The sequence below is a fragment of the Mesoplodon bidens genome, assembly GCF_964165515.1.
Source record: "Mesoplodon bidens genome assembly, chromosome: 3".
Taxonomy (NCBI): Eukaryota; Metazoa; Chordata; class Mammalia; order Artiodactyla; family Ziphiidae; genus Mesoplodon; species Mesoplodon bidens.
Window position 1 is genome coordinate 163,632,670 of NC_138178.1, and position 20,856 is coordinate 163,653,525.

At 36.3% G+C, this 20,856-nt stretch overlaps 1 protein-coding gene across 2 annotated transcripts in view; it reads right to left on the reverse strand.

Moving 5' to 3' along the window:
* The window catches only part of EML5 (EMAP like 5), a gene marked incomplete at its 3' end in the record, with an annotated part of 166,907 nt that overhangs the window by 110,968 nt on the left and 35,083 nt on the right, over window positions 1-20,856 (reverse strand). For both annotated transcript variants that reach the window (XM_081228976.1, XM_081228975.1), the window contains exons 3-7: window positions 8,268-8,366; window positions 6,367-6,435; window positions 4,747-4,932; window positions 2,757-2,892; window positions 1,209-1,410 (exon numbers count right to left, since the gene is read on the reverse strand). In XM_081228976.1, coding sequence (XP_081085102.1) covers window positions 1,209-1,410; window positions 2,757-2,892; window positions 4,747-4,932; window positions 6,367-6,435; window positions 8,268-8,366 — 692 coding nt within the window. The remainder of the gene's footprint in view (window positions 1-1,208; window positions 1,411-2,756; window positions 2,893-4,746; window positions 4,933-6,366; window positions 6,436-8,267; window positions 8,367-20,856) is intronic.

The following is a 20,856-nucleotide window of genomic DNA, read 5'->3' on the forward strand; positions in this document are numbered from 1 at the left end:
TAAACTTTACACAGATTAGGAGTTAAACATAAAAAATAAACCCACTAATGTACTAGAAGAATATACTGGAAAACTTTTTAACTTTAGGGAGGGTTCTTCTATGCTAGAAAACTCAGAAGTCATAAAAGAAAATGCTGATAAATTCAGCTGCATAAAACAAAATAACAACAAAAACTTCTTCATAGCAAAAAACCTAAACATAGTAAAAAAGCAAGTAACAAAGACATCAAAGTGGAAAAAATATCTCAACTCACATCACTGACCAGTAGTTCCCAAACTTTAGTGTACACCACAGCTACCTGGAAAACCCCAAATTGGTGGATTTCTGATACAAGGTCCTGTATAATGCACGATAATTTGAATTTCTTACAAGTTCCCCTGTAATGCTGATGCTGCTAGTCCAGGAATCACACTTTAAAAACCACTCATAGACAAAAGGCTAATTGCTGCTTTCATATGTAGACAGGTATTAGATCCTATATTAAAATAATTAGAAAAAGGCCAATGTACTAATGGAAAATACACAAAGAGCTTGAACAGACAGGTCCAAGAAAAGGAAATAAAAATATCCTCCAAACATATGAAAACATACTCAAGACCCCTCAGTATGAGAGAAAAGCATATTTTCAAAACATAACAAGATATCATTTTTCACGTTTTGGGGCAATTAGTGCTGGCAAGGGTGTGGGAAAACAGGCACTGTCACACATTGCTGTAAGGTATGTAAATTGTTATTGCCTCTGTGTAAGGCATTATCTACCGAAATTTTAAATGCGTATGTCTTTTGAACACTGCTAAGAATTTACCATAGAAATATTCATATTTACAAATGTACAAAATGGCAAAGGTATAAAGACATTTGCTGCAAGCAGTGTATTTAGAAGCACAAAACTGGAAGAACCTAAACTCCCATCAATGATAGATTAATTGAATAAATTACAATACACTGTGGAATTTTATATAGCTGTTAAAAAGGTAATCCTGTACATTTTGATATGGAACAAATTCCAACTTAGGTTTTTAAGAGAAAACCCCAAATCTTATAAATAGTTGTTAATTCTATTAATTTTAGGCACCTATTATGTTCATTTGTTACACCATAAGCAGATAAAATTTTAAACTAAGGGGTTTTTTTTAAAGTTTTTCTTATGTTTCTCTAAGGACAAATTCAAATTCTAGCCTATGCAATTACTTTATGAATTGCTTACCTGACTGAACGATCATCACTTCCAGTCACGGCCAAAGGTTTAGTAGGATGGACGGCAAGTGCCCAAAGTTCACCTTCACAATGCCCTTGCATAATTAGGAAAGGTTTGTTTCTTTCATGCACCACAATTTCAAAAATTTCGCTGTCCTGTGTTCCAACTAGAATGTGGTCACCTCGCCAACAAACACTCCTTACAGACAAACCTAGTCAAATTGAATTGTATTTAAGATCAGTACTGTAATAACAAAATGCCAATCTGCCTAAACCACTGTTATTTTTTATACCTTAGATATAAGATAAAAGGAATCTGAAAGTCTTGGATCCACACACATTTTCTTCATTTATCTGTACTGTTTTCTATTTTCTATGTGGACTATTTCTATTTTCATATACCTAATTTCTACCCATCCTTCAGGGCATACACTCTTCTTCCTTACTGGACAACATCAGTCATAGTCTGATCACGTCCTCAGCCAAAGGCTTATAACAATAGTGTGCATCATCCACAGAGTAATTATTCAGAATTCAAGAACTGTATTATTTTTCTCTTATAATAATCTGACTTTTCTCGTGTTTATATTTCATTTCTTCAATGTGCTCATAAAATCATTAAGAAGAGAGACTTCTACTTTTTCTAAATACAATCCCTTTTGTAACCTCAGGAAAGCTAGTGTTTTCCTCAGTTTTCTCATCTATATAGTATGGTCAACATTAAGCTGCTGTGTAACTTACAATGTAAGAATCAAATAAGAAAAAGTGTCAAATTATTTTGTAAACTTTAAAGTACAATAATGCTCAGCAAAACTAATGAAAACGGTATAACAGTTAACACTTAATCATTATGTGCAGACACTCTTCTAAATATTTTACATATATTAGCTCATTTAATTCTCTGAAATAGTTACTCTTATTCTCATTTTACAGATGAGGTATGCAGCTCAAGGTCACACATCTAATAAGTGACTGAAATATGGCTTAAACATAGACTTGTGTAACTTCCAATCCTACTCTTATAACACCACACTAGTGGATAATACGTTTACTTTTATAGTAAAAGATTCTGTTTTATTTACATCAATTTTTAAACCCCCCCCCAAAGAAAAAATTATCTCCTGATTGCTGACAAATTTGGATGAAGGAAAAACACATATACATGAATTTAAATAATCCAAAACAAAAGTTCCCCTAGCTCTCAACACACTATTTTCAACAGTTTATTTGCTAAACAGTTACATTTAGCATTCTAATAGTAAAATATTTTCAAAATTTAAGGTTACCAAAGTAAGTACCTATCACATCTCTGTAGGTCCCATTATAACAGGCATTAGACACAAAAAGAATCTCTGTCATAACAGTAAACCTAGATGGTCTTCAGGCAAAATTTCTCCTCTTCAGCAGAAGGATTTTAATTAAAATGTATACAGTATGAAGGAGCAAATATAACTCTCATTTATTTTAAAAAACATACTTTTAAGTTTACTGAAAGAAACTGACAACCCTTGGTATATTCAGAATTTGCCTAGTAATGAGATATTTGTTCTGTTATTACCTTTATACCCCTGGTCTGTCTCCCTGAGATCAATCACAGTTATTGGTTTAAAAGTTAAATCCCAAAGACGAATACAGCCATCTCTGCCACCAGTAGCAAAGCCTTCTTCACAAGCATTCATGCTAAAAATTCCCGCCTAGAAGAGGGAATAAAATAATTTAACAATATATACTTTTTAAGAAAATACACTATATATGATGGTAGAAATCCACTTAAAATGTTTTTGATATGGCATAGGAATAATCAAATACATCAGAAAACACAAATGATAATCTAGAAACAAATCTATGCATATATAGGAGCTCAATATGTCACCAAGGTGGTATTTAATGATATGGGCATAACATAAAAGAAAATTCAGTTAAACCTTATACCATATATAGAAATGAATTACACAAAAACAAAAACATACAGACCAAATTCTAAATGTAAAAAATGAAACAAATATATTAGAAGAGTCAGAACACTTACATAACTTTGGGCTGTGAGAGAACTTTTTAAGCATGGCAGGTTACCCACCAAGGCATAAAGGAAAATTTTTCAATTTTTCATATGAGAAAAGATATCATAAAAAAACAGACTGGGGAAATATTTGCAATGTGTATGACTGTCAAAAGGTTAATATCCCCAATATACAACTGAATAAAGGAAAGAAAATCCAACAACAACAGTAACAAAAAAAGAGTACAGGGTAAGAAAAGCCAATTAATAGAAAAGGAAATTCAAGTACAGTTGACCCTTGAACAATGCAGGTGTTAGGGGTGCTGACCTTTGTGTAGTCGAAAATTCTAGTAAAACTTAGAATTGGACCTCCACATCCAAGGTTCTCCATATCTGCAAGTTCTGCAGTATCCATGGATTCAATCAACCACAAATTGTGTAGTACTACAGTATTTGCTATTGAAAATAATTTGCATACAAGTGGACCCTTGTAGTTCAAACCCATGTGTTCAAGGGTCATCTGTAGTCAATAAATACATGAAATTTCACAAATGGACAGGAAAGAAAACTAAAACAAATAGTTATTATTTTTCACCCAGAAGACAAGCAAAAATTTACAAGAGTGGACACAATCTGTGATGATGAGTAGGAGGAAGAAACTGGTATTTTTATATATTAATGGTGAAAATGTGAATTACCACAACCTTTGCTAGCATCTGCTATTTCTGGTCTTTAGGCATTTTGCTTAAAGCAAGTCCTGTTCTAAGTGGTTCTTTAATATACTTAAAATGTAATATATATTGAATAGTGATTCATATTAATATATGTAATCACTTTTCTACTTGAGATTGTCCTGCTACCAATATGGCAGCTCTGTGCTCTCTAGCTCCCCTCACTATGTGAAGGACTCAACTGCTAAAAAAGCCCAAATCAAAAAACACTAAAAGGTTTTTGTTTGTTTGCTTTTTAAACTTTTTTTGGCCATACCACATGGCATGTGGGATCTTAGTTCCCCGACCAGGGATTGAACCCGGGACAGCCAGGGAAGTCCCTAAGAACACTAAAAGGCTTTAACAACAGCTTTTTCTTTTTTTTCCTTATTTATATGAAAATCTCATGAAGTACAGAAGTTAAATTCCTTTGTCACTCACTTAATGAATCAATGATATTAAAATTAAAAAGTTAATTTTATCCAAGAGCTATCCCCAAATTTCCCACTGGTAAATTGGCTACAAAAGCACTAGTTTTATTCTAATGTGGTTAATCTAGGATACTTTTAGGTTAAATTTAACAAGCTTTTTTTCAACAATGAAAAAGACACCATACTAAAGCAATGGTTTGAACGAAATAATAATTATACTAATTTAATTGCATAATGTTTCTTCATTGAAATCTTGAAAACAAATAGACAAATTAATTCAATTGTAATAGTAGTTTTCAAGTTACTGAATTGAACAGAAAGTCTGCTATATTATGGAACCTTTTGTTCTAAGACAAGAAGGTAAGTAATTAATACCTAAAAGTGTTTAAAATATTTAAATATACTTACAGTATGAGCTCCTTGTATTGTTCGTATAAGATTAATTCCTTTCCAAACATATATATCCCCATTGAGTGCACCAGAATATGTTAATTCATCCCTTGCACAGGCCAGGCACAATATTGTCTGAAGGTCACCAGTCTTACCAAAGACCCCTCGTTTTGGGGTCAGAGCATTTCCACATAAACTCCAGAACTAAAAAGTACATAGTATGATCGAATTACCAAAGAATGCTCATAATATAACCAAAAACATTTCCAATACTTTGATGCTATATTAGAGCAGCAGACTAGAAATTACCTAAGAAACTCCCTTATGATACAACAGCGTTCAATGTTCACATCCTCATCTTAGTGTTGTCATTAGCTATGTTATAGCAGATAAATCACTGTTTCAATCCTTACTGTAAGAATAAGGGGGGGGGTTGAACTAAACTATTTAAAAAATATGCTGTGTTTCCTTTAGGTTTCTGAAAGAAAAAACTACATAATCTTTTAGACAGCTTAAAAAGTTGGGAAGGGTTAGCAATGAAAATGAAGCTAATAATCATTTCTTCAGTCACACTGGCAGTCACATTTCAAATGCTCAAGAGCCACATCTATCTAGCGGTTACTCTATGGGACAGCACTGATGTGGATTCTAGAACAATGGTTCTTAACTCCTGCTGAGCATCAAAATCATTTGGATACCTGGGCTTCACTCTCCAAAGATTCTGTCTCAATTTATTTCAGTGGGGGTTCAGGTATATTGTGTCATTAATTTCCCCCAGGTGATTTTAATATGCAGCCAAAATTGAGAATCACTTATTTAGAAGAAAAAAATAGACTGAAATTGGGACTTACTGAAAGGAAGAGAACCAGCTATACTTATGCACAGAAATCACGGAGATTTTTAAATTTAAAAATCATACATTGATTAAAGCATTCGTTAGCTGTTTGAATGGATAACTGATCATTTTTAGTTCTTTGAGGCTTCAGACTTTAAACTTAGATCTTTAGGTCTTAGAATAAGATCCTGAAGATCAGGTAAGATCTTTTAAGTACATAATATTAATAAATCATATTATTTTAAGTGGTAATTTACTTATTATAAAGTTGAACTTATTCTCTGGGCCTAATCTCTTTATGCAGAACTACTTAATGTGTATATTCCTGCCCTGCCCCATATTCATTTCTTTCTTTCTGCAAACATTAAATTTACCTGAATCCACATAAAAGAACAAAAACCCTCATCATGAAGATTCATGTTTGACTTCCCTATCTTCTTCCAAAAATGAACAAATCATTCCAAACGTGTATCTCTCTTATTTTTAAGCTTTACAAGTAAAGGAATTGCTCAGCTTTGAAAATATCAGAGAGCAACATACTAATATCTTTTTCATCTACCTCTCTCTCTGTTTCTCTCTGTCTCTCTCTCTGTCTCTCTCTCTCTGTCTCTCTCTCTCTCTCTCTCTATATATATATATATATATACCCACACACGTATATATACACACAATATGTGTGTGTGTGTGTGTGTATATATATATACACATATATATATATATATATCCTAAATTGTAGTGTGATATGTGCTTAGTGGCAGAGAATAAGTAATCATGTCTATTATAAAGCAAGACCCTTCTAGTACCTTGATATGTTTTACACCACAGCTGACCAGTTTATTTGGCTGGTACAAATCCCAAGAAATATCAAATATCTGTAAACAAATCAGATTCATGGTTAAAATACTTATTTTCAGAATTATTTAAGAATCCTGTCCTAAAGCCCAAATAGCCCCAAACCCTACATATCATAAAACAATATTCCTCAATAAATAATAATCAGAATCCTACACTTCAAGATCCTATGAGAAATAAAGTATGTAAATGATAAGGAATAAAAACTATTTCTTAGTTTCTATGAACCATATGAAACTACTAGTGGAGTGAAAATTAACACCTCTTTCTAATCTCTTAAAAAAATTTGGTCTATAAATAACAAGAATGATTCAACAGAAGCAGGGAATGAGGCAGGTAAGTGCATAATTTCTAAAGAGGAAAGATAATTAATAGAACATACACAACACTCATACAGCCAGAAATAGAGAACATTTTTGTAGCTTTCTATCACAGAAAGCTTACAGAACTACTTACATAAAAGATCCAAACATTTATTTCACAGTAAAAATTCTGTTTCTAGTTTTCAGTTTTTTAAAATTGTTTATGGGTCAAACAAAACTAACTTACATTTTGGAGATACCCAGGCTTCATTTTTTTCTAAGATTCCATAAATCATAAATACACATCAACAATTTTTGTTACAAAATCAAACAAGAAAAAACCCAGCTGAAATAAAATATGCATTAGAAATATATACTTAATAATAAATGAAAGAAAAATTAATATTTGAAAAATAATCTCATAACAGATAAAAAACAATTCTGCTATCTGGCAGTCTTTACCATGTTTCTTTGATATCTGCCTGCATAATCACCTAATATGCTTACTACCTCTAAAAATTTACCAAGTGATAGTCTTTAGTGATAATGAAGAAAGAATACATCTTATAAATTAACGTTTAACAACTCACCATAATACAGATTAAATGAAAAACATACTGATGCACCTTTAAAATACTAACCACAAAAATACTTTTCAAAAATTCCAATGACAGTACCATTTTTCATAGTAATCAGTCTGCTTATTAAGTCCAAAGTACTAATGTGTGAAATGCTTTGATCTAAGTAAGTCAGAATACACAACTGTCTAATAAAATGTACCTAACACTTTAATAATTATCGAAATTGTGTTTGTGTATAACAGGCCCCTCTGAGAATCTGCTGAAACCCAAGTTTATTTTCCAAAATGCAAATACATTAAAAATTTTTATACAACTTTTACAGATTCGTAGATTTTCCCCAAATAGAATCAACGACTATAGCTCCTGTGCTGGTTCAGGTTAGGTGATTATGCAGACAGGTGTCAAAGAAACATGGTAAAGACTACCAGATAGCAGAATACAGCAGATACACCAAAAAAATCAGACATTTTAAAGAGTTTAAGACAAAGTATTCATTATATTAATTTCATACAACTTGGAATAAGGAATGTATTTTTAACAAGTTTCCAAAGTGAAAAATGTTAGGTCTCTAACATAATTTCAAATTCATACGTGCAACAGTATTCACCTTAACTATGATGCATATGTAATAAATCAGTGATAAATCAAACTGAATAATAAATAGAGCCTAGGCATGAACCATTCAATTTTTAAATTTAGGTTTGAATAACTTAAAACTCATCATTTTTGCCAAAGCAAACACTGGGTTAAAGGTTTTATGCTAAAACTATACATATCAAGTCATGTTTTTGAGTACCACAATACATATACGCATTCTAAAATTTTATGAGTATTTATAACTGCATTTAAATTTTTAAATTACACATGAGCAATTGGCAATAACAAAACACAGAAACATAAAATCCCCTGACTCTTCTCTGGCTTTTTCCCACGCAGTACCCATTAGAAACTCCAAAGGAGAATACTTACTCTATCTGTGTGACCTGGAGCCATAGATAACATTTTTCCCCTTTTCCAATCCCAAACGCAAACTGCATTCTTTGAATCAAGTCCAACTGAAACCAAGCGCTGAATTATGTCCAAGAAGACCAGGGAGCAGGGGGAATAAAAAAAGTAAACAAATAAAAAAGGAACCAAATTATAAATGGCAAACAAATTCTACTCATGGGTATTATAAACATCAAAACTTACACACTTATATTTTATAGACCTCATAGAGAAAGGCTGGATGATTTCATCTTGTTAATATTTGCATATATGTGTAGTTCTTTATATGAGAAACAGAAGAAAGACTTCCATTTCTAACAGTAGGATTGACAGAACACCCTAAACATCTCTCCCGCCAAAAACTAAAAATGCTAGATAAAATGAAAAAACATCTTTTTAAATGCACTGTTGAGCTGTCAAGGAATTAAGAAATCTGAGAACAAAAACAAAGTGATTTCCTATGGGAATCCTGGAAGTAAGAGAGCTCCTATACCCACTTTACTCTAAAAGTATCAGCTAACTCCTGGTAAGCCTGATGTTGTTCTTCAGGCTGAAGAGGAATAGGAGATAACGTTTAGGGCCTGCCCAAGGTAGGGATTTGAATTGCAGACATTTGACTAGAGCAGTAACTCCTCAGAGTAAGGGAGAACAAGAAACCATCCCTTTTCAAAGAAAGGGGCAGTGATGCATGAAGGGGGGAAAAACCCTCCTGAAAATATGTAGCCACAAACAACCTTCACATGGTTGTAGGGCCTATATCCACATGAATCATGAATCCTTCAAATAAAAAATTTCATTCAGAGTGGTCCTAAGGGTTGCAGAGTTTCCAAGCATTTTCAACTATGTGGCACAGGCAAATATAAATCCTATATGGAAGACTGATACATCAATCCATCCCTCGAAGAATTCCTACAAGTAGCAAGTCAATAAAAAATAAACTTAAAACAACACCCACACCCAATAACCAGAGGAAATAAGGGACCATGAGTGAGAATCAGCAAGTCACCAGAAACAACAAAATCAGTCTTGAAAAGTATCAGACATTGGAATTATCAGATAATATAAAATAAGCTTAATGTGAGTAGAGAAATAAAATTAAGGCTTCAAAATATCTTCATATGAGACAAGAATGGGAGACGATAAAAAGTATCCCAGCAAATTTAAGGAAGCAAACAATTTCTAGAAATGAAAAATAAATGAAATTAAAAATTCACTGGAAAAAAGAAAAAAAATACCTCAGTGGAAGAGTTATACAGGAGATTAGAGGGAGATGAAGAGACTGAGCTGAAAAGAGGGGACAGTGAGATGGGAAGTATGAGAGAGGTTAGGAAACATGAAAAATGGCCTTTGGTCATGAAGGAGTATCAGGGTCTGAACTTGCCCCCCTGCCATAAACAACTAGAAAACTGTATAAAATATATAAAACAAATATTTTTGGACATTTTTTTTGAGTTTATTTTATTTTATTTTTTTAACAAATTTAATCAGTTATACATATACATATGTTTCCATATCCCCTCCCTTTTGCGTCTCCCTCCCACCCTCCCAATCCCACCCCTTCAGGCGGTCACAAAGCACCGAGCTGATCTCCCTGTGCTATGTGGCTGCTTCCCACTAGCTATCTACCTTACGTTTGGTAGTGCATGTATGTCCATGCTGCTCTTTCACTTTGTCACAGCTTGCCCTTCCCCCTCCCCATATCCTCAAGTCCATTCTCTAGTAGGTCTGTGTCTTTATTCCTGTCTTACCCCTATGTTCTTCATGACATTTTTTTTTCTTAAATGCCATATATATGTGTTAGCATACAGTATTTGTCTTTCTCTTTCTGACTTACTTCACTCTGTATGACAGACTCTAGGTCCATCCACCTCATTACAAATAGCTCAATTTCATTTCTTTTTATGGCTGAGTAATATTCCATTGTATATATGTGCCACATCTTCTTTATCCATTCATCCGATGATGGACACTTAGGTTGTTTCCATCTCCGGGCTATTGTAAATAGGGCTGCTATGAACATCCTGGTACATGTCTCTTTTTGAATTATGGTTTTCTCAGGGTATATGCCTAGTAGTGGGATTGCTGGGTCATATGGTAGTTCTATTTGTAGTTTTTTAAGGAACCTCCATACCGTTCTCCATAGCGGCTGTACCAATTCACATTCCCACCAGCAGTGCAAGAGTGTTCCCTTTTTTCCACACCCTCTCCAGCATTTATTGTTTCTAGATTTTTTGATGATGGCCATTCTGACTGGTGTGAGATGATATCTCATTGTAGTTTTGATTTGCATTTCTCTAATGAGTAAAGATGTTGAGCATCCTTTCATGTGTTTGTTCGCAGTCTGTATATCTTCTGTGGAGAAATGTCTATTTAGGTCTTCTGACCATTTTTGGATTGGGTTGTTTGTTTTTTTGTTATTGAGCTGCATGAGCTGCTTATAAATTTTGGAGATTAATCCTTGTCAGTTGCTTCATTTGCAAATATTTTCTCCCATTCTGAGGGTTGTCTTTTGGTCTTGTTTATGGTTTCCTTGGCTGTGCAAAAGCTTTGAAGTTTCATTAGGTCCCATGTGTTTATTTTTGTCTTTATTTCCATTTCTCTAGGAGGTGGGTCAAAAAGGATCTTGCTGTGATTTATGTCATAGAGTGTTCTGCCTATGTTTTCCTCTAAGAGTTTGATAGTGTCTGGCCTTACATTTAGGTCTTTAATCCATTTTGAGCTTATTTTTGTGTATGGTGTTAGGGAGTGATCTAATCTCATACTTTTACATGTCCCTATCCAGTTTTCCCAGCACCACTTATTGAAGAGACTGTCCTTTCTCCACTGTACATTCCTGCCTCCTTTATCAAAGATAAGGTGACCATATGTCCGTGTGTTTAACTCTGGGCTTTCTATCCTGTTCCATTGATCTATCTTTCTGTTTTTGTGCCAGTACCATACTGTCTTGATTACTGTAGCTTTGTAGTATAGTCTGAAGTCAGGGAGCCTGATTCCTCCAGCTCCATTTTTCGTTCTCAAGATTGCTTTGGCTATTCGGGGTCTTTTGTGTTTCCATACAAATTGTGAAATTTTTTGTTCTAGTTCTGTGAAAAATGCCAGTGGTAGTTTGATAGGGATTGCATTGAATCTGTAGATTGCTTTGGGTAGTAGAGTCATTTTCACAATGTTGATTCTTCCAATCCAAGAACATGGTACATCTCTCCATCTATTTGTATCATCTTTAATTTCTTTCATCACTGTCTTATAATTTTCTGCATACAGGTCTTTTGTCTCCTTAGGTAGGTTTATTCCTAGATATTTTATTCTTTTTGTTGCAATGGTAAATGGGAGTGTTTCCTTGATTTCACTTTCAGATTTTTCATCATTAGTATATAGGAATGCCAGAGATTTCTGTGCATTAATTTTGTATCCTGCAACTTTACCAAATTCATTGATTAGCTCTAGTAGTTTTCTGGTAGCATCTTTAGGATTCTCTATGTATAGTATCATGTCATCTGCAAACAGTGACAGCTTTACTTCTTCTTTTCCAATTTGGATTCCTTTTATTTCCTTTTCTTCTCTGATTGCTGTGGCTAAAACTTCCAAAACTAGGTTGAATAACAGTGGTGAGAGTGGGCAACCTTGTCTTGTTCCTGATCTTAGTGGAAATGGTTTCAGTTTTTCACCATTGAGGACGATGCTGGCTGTGGGTTTGTCATATATGGCCTTTATTATGTTGAGGAAAGTTCCCTCTATGCCTACTTTCTGCAGGGTTTTTATCATAAATGGGTGTTGAATTTTGTCGAAAGCTTTCTCTGCATCTATTGAGATGATCATATGGTTTTTCCCCTTCGATTTGTTAATATGGTGTATCACATTGATTGATTTGCGTATATTGAAGAATCCTTGCATTCCTGGAATAAACCCCACTTGATCATGGTGTATGATCCTTTTAATGTGCTGTTGGATTCTGTTTGCTAGTATTTTGTAGATGATTTTTGCATCTATGTTCATCAGTGATATTGGCCTGTAGTTTTCTTTCTTTGTGACATCCTTGTCTGGTTTTGGTATCAAGGTGATGGTGGCCTCGTAGAATGAGTTTGGGAGTGTTCCTCCCTCTGCTATATTTTGGAAGAGTTTCAGAAGGATAGGTGTTAGCTCTTCTCTAAATGCTTGATAGAATTCGCCTGTGAAGCCATCTGGTCCTGGGCTTTTGTTTGTTGGAAGATTTTTTATCACAGTTTCAATTTCAGTGCTTGTGATTGGTCTGTTCATATTTTCTATTTCTTCCTGGTTCAGTCTCGGCAGGTTGTGTAATTCTAAGAATTTGTCCATTTCTTCCAGGTTGTCCATTTTATTGGCATAGAGTTGCTTATAGTAATCTCTCATGATCTTTTGTATTTCTGCAGTGTCAGTTGTTACTTCTCCTTTTTCATTTCTAATTCTATTGATTTGAGTCTTCTCCCTTTTTTTCTTGATGAGTCTGGCTAATGGTATATCAATTTTGTTTATCTTCTCATAGAACCAGCTCTTAGTTTTACTGATCTTTGCTATCGTTTCCTTCATTTCTTTTTCATTTATTTCTGATCTGATCTTTATGATTTCTTTCCTTCTGCTAACTTTGGGATGTTTTTGTTCTTCTTTCTCTAATTGCTTTAGGTGCAAGGTTAGGTTGTTTATTCGAGATGTTTCCTGTTTCTTAAGGTGGGATTGTATTGCTATAAACTTCCCTCTTAGAACTGCTTTTGCTGCATCCCATAGGTTTTGGGCCGTCGTGTCTCCATTGTCATTTGTTTCTAGGTATTTTTTAATTTCCTCTTTGATTTCTTCAGTGATCACTTTGTTATTAAGTAGTGTATTGTTTAGCCTCCATGTGTTTGTATTTTTTACAGCTCTTTTCCTGTAATTGATATCTAGTCTCATAGCATTGTGGTCGGAAAAGATACTTGATACAATTACAATTTTCTTAAATTTACCAAGGCTTGATTTGTGGCCCAAGATATGATCTATCCTGGAGAATGTTCCATGAGCACTTGAGAAAAATGTGTATTCTGTTGTTTTTGGATGGAATGTCCTATAAATATCAATTAAGTCCATCTTGTTTAATGTATCATTTAAAGCTTGTGTTTCCTTATTTATTTTCATTTTGGATGATCTGTCCATTGGTGAAAGTGGGGTGTTAAAGTCCCCTACTATGACTGTGTTACTGTCAATTTCTCCTTTTATGGCTGTTAGTATTTGCCTTATGTATTGAGGTGCTCCTATGTTTGGTGCATAAATATTTACAATTGTTATATCTTCTTCTTGGATCGATCCCTTGATCATTAGGTAGTGTCCTTCTTTGTCTCTTCTAGTAGTCTTTATTTTAAAGTCTATTTTGTCTGATATGAGAATTGCTACTCCAGCTTTCTTTTGATTTCCATTTGCATAGAATATCTTTTTCCATCCCCTTACTTTCAGTCTGTATGTGTCTTTAGGTCTGAAGTGGGTCTCTTGTAGACAGCATATATATGGGTCTTATTTTTGTATCCATTCAGCCAATCTGTATCTTTTGGTGGGAGCATTTAGTCCATTTACATTTAAGGTAATTATCGATATGTATGTTCCTATTCCCATTTTCTTAATTGTTTTGGGTTCGTTATTGTAGGTCTTTTCCTTCTGTTGTGTTTCTTGCCTAGAGAAGTTCCTTTAGCATTTGTTGTAAAGCTGGTTTGGTGGTGCTGAACTCTCTCAGCTTTTGCTTGTCTGTAAACGTTTTAATTTCTCCATCAAATCTGAATGAGATCCTTGCTGGGTAGAGTAATCTTGGTTGCAGGTTTTTCTCCTTCATCACTTTAATTATGTCCTGCCACTCCCTTCTGGCTTGTAGAGTTTCTGCTGAGAGATCAGCTGTTATCCTGATGGGGATTCCCTTGTGTGCTATTTGTTGTTTTTGCCTTGCGGCTTTTAATATGATTTCTTTGTGTTTAATTTTTGACAGTTTGATTAATATGTGTCTTGGCGTATTTCTCCTTGGATTTATTCTGTATGGGACTCTCTGTGCCTCCTGGACTTGATTAACTATTTCCTTTCCCATATTAGGGAAGTTTTCAACTATAATCTCTTCAAATATTTTCTCAGTCCCTTTCTTTTTCTCTTCTTCTTCTGGAACCCCTATAATTCGAATGTTGGTGCGTTTAATGTTGTCCCAGAGGTCTCTGAGACTGTCCTCTGTTCTTTTCATTCTTTTTTCTTTATTTTGCTCTGCAGCAGTTATTTCCACTATTTTATCTTCCACCTCACTTATCCGTTCTTCTGCCTCAGTTATTCTGCTATTGATCCCATCTAGAGTATTTTTTATTTCATGTATTGTGTTTTTAATCGATGCTTGATTCATCTTTAGTTCTTCTAGGTCCTTGTTAACTGTTTCTTGCATTTTGTCTATTCTATTTCCAAGATTTTGGATCTGGGAAATAGAATCTTGGATCATCTTTACCATCATTATTCTGAATTCTTTTTCAGGTAGACTGCCTATTACCTCTTCATTTGTTAGATCTGGTGGGTTTTTATCTTGCTCCTTCTCCTGCTGTGTGTTTTTCTGTCTTCTCATTTTGCTTATGTTACTGTGTTTGGGGTCTCCTTTTTGCAGGCTGCCGGTTCGTAGTTCCCATTGTTTTTGGTGTCTGTCCCCAGTGGCTAAGGTTGGTTTAGTGGGTTGTGTAGGCTTCCTGGTGGAGGGGACTAGTGCCTGTGTTCTGGTGGATGAGGCTGGATCTTGTCTTTCTGGTGGGCAGGTCCACGTCTGGTGGTGTGTTTTGGGGTGTCTGTGGACTTTTTATGATTTTAGGCCACCTCTCTGCTAATGGGTGGTGTTGTGTCCCTGTCTTGCTAGTTGTTTGGCATAGGGTGTCCAGCACTGTAGCTTGCTGGTCGTTGAGTGAAGCTGGGTGCTGGTATTGAGATGGAGATCTCTGGAAGATTTTTGCCGTTTGATATTATGTGGAGCTGGGAGGTCTCTTGTGGACCAGTGTACTGAAGTTGGCTCTCCCACCTCAGAGGCACAGTACTGACTCCGGGCTCCTCAATTTGGGATGATGTGTTGTCTATTCATGTATTCCACAGATGCAGGGTACATCAAGTTGATTGTGGAGCTTTAATCCGCTGCTTCTGAGGCTGCTGGGAGAGGTTTCCCTTTCTCTTCTTTGTTCTCACAGCTCCTGGGTCTCAGCTTTGGATTTGGCCCTGCCTCTGCGTGTAGGTCGCCGGAGGGTGTCTGTTCTTCGCTCAGACAGGACAGGGTTAAAGGAGCAGCCGCTTCGGGGACTCTGGCTCACTCAGGCCGGGCGGGAGGGAGGGGCACGGAGTGCGGGGCGAGCCTGCAGCGGCAGAGGTCGGCGTGACGTTGCACCAGCCTGAGGCGCGCCGTGCGTTCTCCCAGGGAAGCCGCCCCTGGATCCCGGGACCCCGGCAGTGGCGGGCTGCACAGGCTCCCGGAAGGGCGGTGTGGGCAGTGACCTGTGCTCGCACACAGGCTTCTTGGCGGCGGCAGCAGCAGCCCCAGCGTCCCACGCCCGTCACTGGGCTCCGCGCTTTCAGTCGCGACTCGCGCCCGTCTGTGAAGCCCCTTTAAGCAGCACTCTTAATCCCCTCTCCTCGCGCACCAGGAAACCAAGAGGGAAGAAAAAGTCTCTTGCCTCTTCGGCAGCTCCAGAGTTTTCCCGGACTCCCTGCCGGCTAGCTGTGGCACATTAGCCCCCTTCACGCTGAGTTCTCGCCGCCAGCCCCAGTCCTCTCTCTGCGCTCTGACCGAAGCCCGAGCCTCAGCTTCCAGCGCTGCGCACCCCGGCGGGCGAGCAGAGAAGCCTCTCGGGCTGGTGAGTGCCGCTCGGCACCGATCCTCTGTGTGGGGATCTCTACGCTTTGCCCTACCCAGGTATGTGGGGAGTTTCTTGCCTTTTGGGAGGTCTGGGGTCTTCTGCCAGCGTTCAGTAGGTGTTCTGTAGGAGTTGTTCCACATGTAGCTGTATTTCTGGTGTATCCGTGGGGAGGAAGGTGATCTCCGCGTCTTACTGTTCCGCCATCTTACCTGTAAGTCTGGACATTCTTAACAGGAAGTGAAGCACTGTAAACCCTGAATGAGGGGGAAGCAAACAAGGTAAGTTCTGCAATTGCCCCAGCCTTCATTTAGGTGGCATTTTCTAGACTATAGCACAGAAAGGTAGAATCCAAACAGAGCCCAGAAGACTTGCTGATTTGAGAAGATAGAGCTTGGAGTTCAGAGAGGCCAAGATGGCTAGAATTTGCAGAGCAGAAAAAGAACTCTAGAAAATCTGTTTATGGGTCCCCTTGAGAACACCAGTGTTTGCATGTATAGGGTGAAATCCATGAGGCCATGCAAAGAACAAATTCTGAAAAAAGAACAACTACTGGGGAGCTAAAGCCAAACAATTCCCAGAGATCATAAAGGGTCAGGATCACTCAAATTCCCAATAGCAAGAATGGAGGTATATCCTCGAATTCACTGTGTATTCAGTAGAGATTCCAGGAGGGTCACACCATAGTAGTGAAGTTAAACCAGTAGTCCTAGAGGAACAAGCTACTCTAGCCTTGACCAAAAAAAGCTTGAAAGCAAGCTTTTCAAAAGGACCAAACTGATCCACAAGGAACTTAGCTACCTACAAAAACAATGTCCAACATGCTTTAAAGGGATACAACAAAATCCAGCATTCAGAATGTAATATAAACAATGTCCAGCATCCAATAAAAAAATTACTGAACATGTTTAAAAAGAGGAAAATGTGACCAATAACCAGGAGAAAAATCAGTTAATAGAAACAGACCCAGGAATCACAGAAATGATTAAAATTAGAAGACATTGGCTGTTAAGACGGAAATGTTCAAGATGCTCCAGAATTATTTTAAAACAAACACATGAAGAATAAAAAGAGAAATGGAAGATATAAAAGAAAAACATGTTGAACTTTAAATATAAATGTTAAATTATCTGAAATGAAAATTCACTCCAAAGGATTACCAGCAGCTTAGACAATGAAGAAAAAATAAATGAACTTGAAGACACAGCAACAAAAACTATCAAAAATAAAGCACAGAAGGAAAAAGGGAACAAGTAACAGAGCCTCAGTTACCTTTAGAAAAATTTCAAGTGGTCTAACGTACAGGTAATTGTGATTCCAAAAGGAGAAGAAAGATGGAAGAAAAGAAAAACAAAACTGAAGAAATAATGGCCAAAAATTTCTCAATTTGATAAAAAACATAAACCCACAAATCTAAGATGCTCAATAAACTTCAAGCAGGATAAATCACACACACAGAAAAAACACATCTACACACATGGGCATCAAACTGCTGAAACCAGTGCTAAAGAGAAAAACCTTAAAAGCCTTAAAAGTGGCCAAATAAGAGAGAGAATTTTGGTGTGTAAGGACAAAGATTTAAAAATAATCCTGGGCTTCTCATCTGAAGCTGTGCATATCAGATGACAATGAATAACCTCTCTAAAGTGCTGAGGGGGAAAAAAGTCAACACCGAATTATATACTTACCAAAAAATATCTTTTGAAAACTGGGTCAAAATTAAGTCTTTTTCAAATAAACAAGATGAGAAAATTCATCAACAAATCAGCACTATAAGATATGATACCAGAAGTTTCTTCAGGCAGAAGGAAAATGATACCAAAAAGAGAGTTAATTTACACAAATCAATGAAGAGTACCCAAATGGTAAATATGTAAATAAGACTTTTCTTACTTTTACTTTTCTTTGAAAACTAACTGTTTAAGGAAAAATCACAACAGTTATAATGGAGTTTACAAAGCATGTAAAATGAATGAAAATGAAAGAAGTAAAATGAATGACAACAATAGCACAATAAACAGAAGGAGAAAAAAGAAATAGCAGAATACATATTTTCCCGTATTTTTTCAAAGTGCACAGGAAACCTCATGAAGATCACAAAATTGTGAATTACAAAATAAGCCTAAACAAATTTTAAAAAATTAAAATACAGTGTATGTTCTCTGACAAAGACAGAATTAAATCAGAATAACAGAAAGTTATGCAGAAAATCCTCCAAATATCTGGCAACTATCAGTACAATTCTAAGTAACGGCAGAGTTAAAGAGGAAATCACAAGGACCCACCCACAACACATACTTTGAAAAGCACTGGTTTAGAAGCAGGGGTAGGCAAATTACAACCCTCAGCCCTGTACCCTGCTTTTTGTAAATAAAGTTCTACTGGAACACAGCCACACCTATTCCTTTATAAGGTGTCTATGACTGCTTTCACACTACAATGCAGAGCTGGAGTAGCTGAGACAGAGACTGCATAGCTCAAAGCTTAAAATATTTACTCTGACATGTTGTAGAAAGTTTTGCCAATCTCTGGTTTACAGCACAGATTCTGATACCAGACTGCCTAGGTTTAAACACCAGCTCCATCTCTCACTAACTGGATGACTTTGGGCAATTATTTAGCCTCTCTGTACCGTAGGTTCCTCACCTCCTAAATAGGGATCATGAAAAACAACTTCATAGGGTTAACGTATATAAAGGAATTAGAAGAGTGCTTGGCATAACCTTAATGTCATATAAATGTTTATCATCATCATTATTATGTTCCCATAACCATAATTAACTTTAAGAATCCATGCCCTCCACCCGTCTGAATGAGAAATGTCATTTAGTACCTAGCTAGAAAGTCTCTACACAGTAAAATTACTATCTAAGTCCCCAAATGGGTAGAATGAATGGCTTACAAAAAAAGATACAGAATATATTTTGTATCTGGCTCTCCATCAAGTCACACTTGCAGAAAGTCCAAATGAACTAGAGGAGATGATTTGCTCCTCCTAAGAGTCTTTAATATTTGGGATCTAGAGAGTAATCAGCAAATATCTAGCTAAAACAAAGATATCTACCTCTTGCTATAGAATACTATGTAGAGATTAAAATTTCACAAGACAAGTATAAAGTGAGGAATAGTCAGAGAGGCACTGCCCTTTCCATCAATGCCTCTTCTCTCTGGCTAAGTTCATCACACACAAAGTGAACCACAACTGGCCAAAAGCTTTAAAACTCCATGTACCTCAACAGAGCCCCAGAGCATCTGGCTCTGCACAGGCAGTAACAAAATAGACCTGGGAGCACTTCCTCTGTAGCCCTGATAAACATATCATGGCCAAAATCAACCTCCCTAATGACAGGTTAAGTAACAGCAGAGAGGAAAAGATAAAAATAACCAAGCAAATACTACCCCCTCTCTTAGCTTTCTATCATTTTTTACTTCATCATCCTTTCTCACAGGTGAGGAAGAGCATAAAGAAAGTTTTCCAGTGAAAGAATGCTGGAACCATATCTTAGAAGATAGAGACAGTCAGGTAGAAAAATAAGAGAAAATGCATTTAAGGCCAAAGGATACCAAGATCAGACAGCTCATGGTGCTTTCAGGAAAGAGCTAGTACTCTGGTGTGGCTGAGGAGAGGAGTTGCCAACGGGGAAGTGGCAGAGACAAGACTGGAGAGGTAGGCCAGAAACAGGAGAAAGAGTGAGCTTTGTTTTTTAATGAGTTAGAATAAAGAGAGAATTCAGTTTTAAACATGTAATAAATGGTATATCTATACGACATTCAAGGAGAGTATATGGAGTTAAGGAGAGAAGCCGAGGTCACTGTTAACTGACACAGGAGTTAAAGTCATGGACCTAGTAATCACCTAAAGAGAATAAGTGAAGTGAGGGGGGCTGGGGGAAAGAAGGCTACAGACTCCTAGGAACACTGACATTTAAGAAGTAGACAGAAGGAACAGCTCCTTTCAAGATAACTAAGAACTAACAGTCAGATAGGGAGAAAGAAAACCAGATAAAGAAGGCTCTATCCAGCTTCCCAAATTCCTCCCTGATCCTATTCCCAAACAAAATCTTGGTTGTGTCCATTAATTAAACCGGCAGTATAGCTGACCTTGAACAACATAGATTTGAACTTCCTGGGTCCCCTTACACAAGGATATTTTGCAACAGTAAATACTACAGTACTACAGGTTTACGGTTGGTTGAATCCACAGACGTAGAGGAACCGTGAATACGGAGGGCCGACTATAAGTTATATGCAGATTAACCCCTGCGTTGTTCAAAGGTCAACTGTATTTATTTAAAAGTTCTAGCACACTAAATACTCAAATGAGAAAAGTATCTTAATAGGCATAACTAGACGCATTCCATGAGTTCCTGCAAGTATGAAACATATTCAAATAATAGACAAACGTACAAGATTCTAATATGGGGGTGGGGGGTGCTTGTGATCTCAGTATTTATTAAGTGAGTACTAGTTGTTACAAATGTTACAAAGTAAAAATCACAAATTTTGCAAAATATCCAGGACTTAATGTAGTAAATATTGGTCAATTCATACAGAAAGCCATCAGAAATTAGGATCTGGCAGAGCAATGGAAGAGATGAAAACCCCAAAATAATACAATAGGCACTTGAGATATGTCTAGATATCAAGAGATTACTAAAAGGTCCTTGGAAAAATCAGTGAACTCCTTTAAAATTTTTGCAAATACGACTCTTCATAATCATGTACCAGCATATAATTGA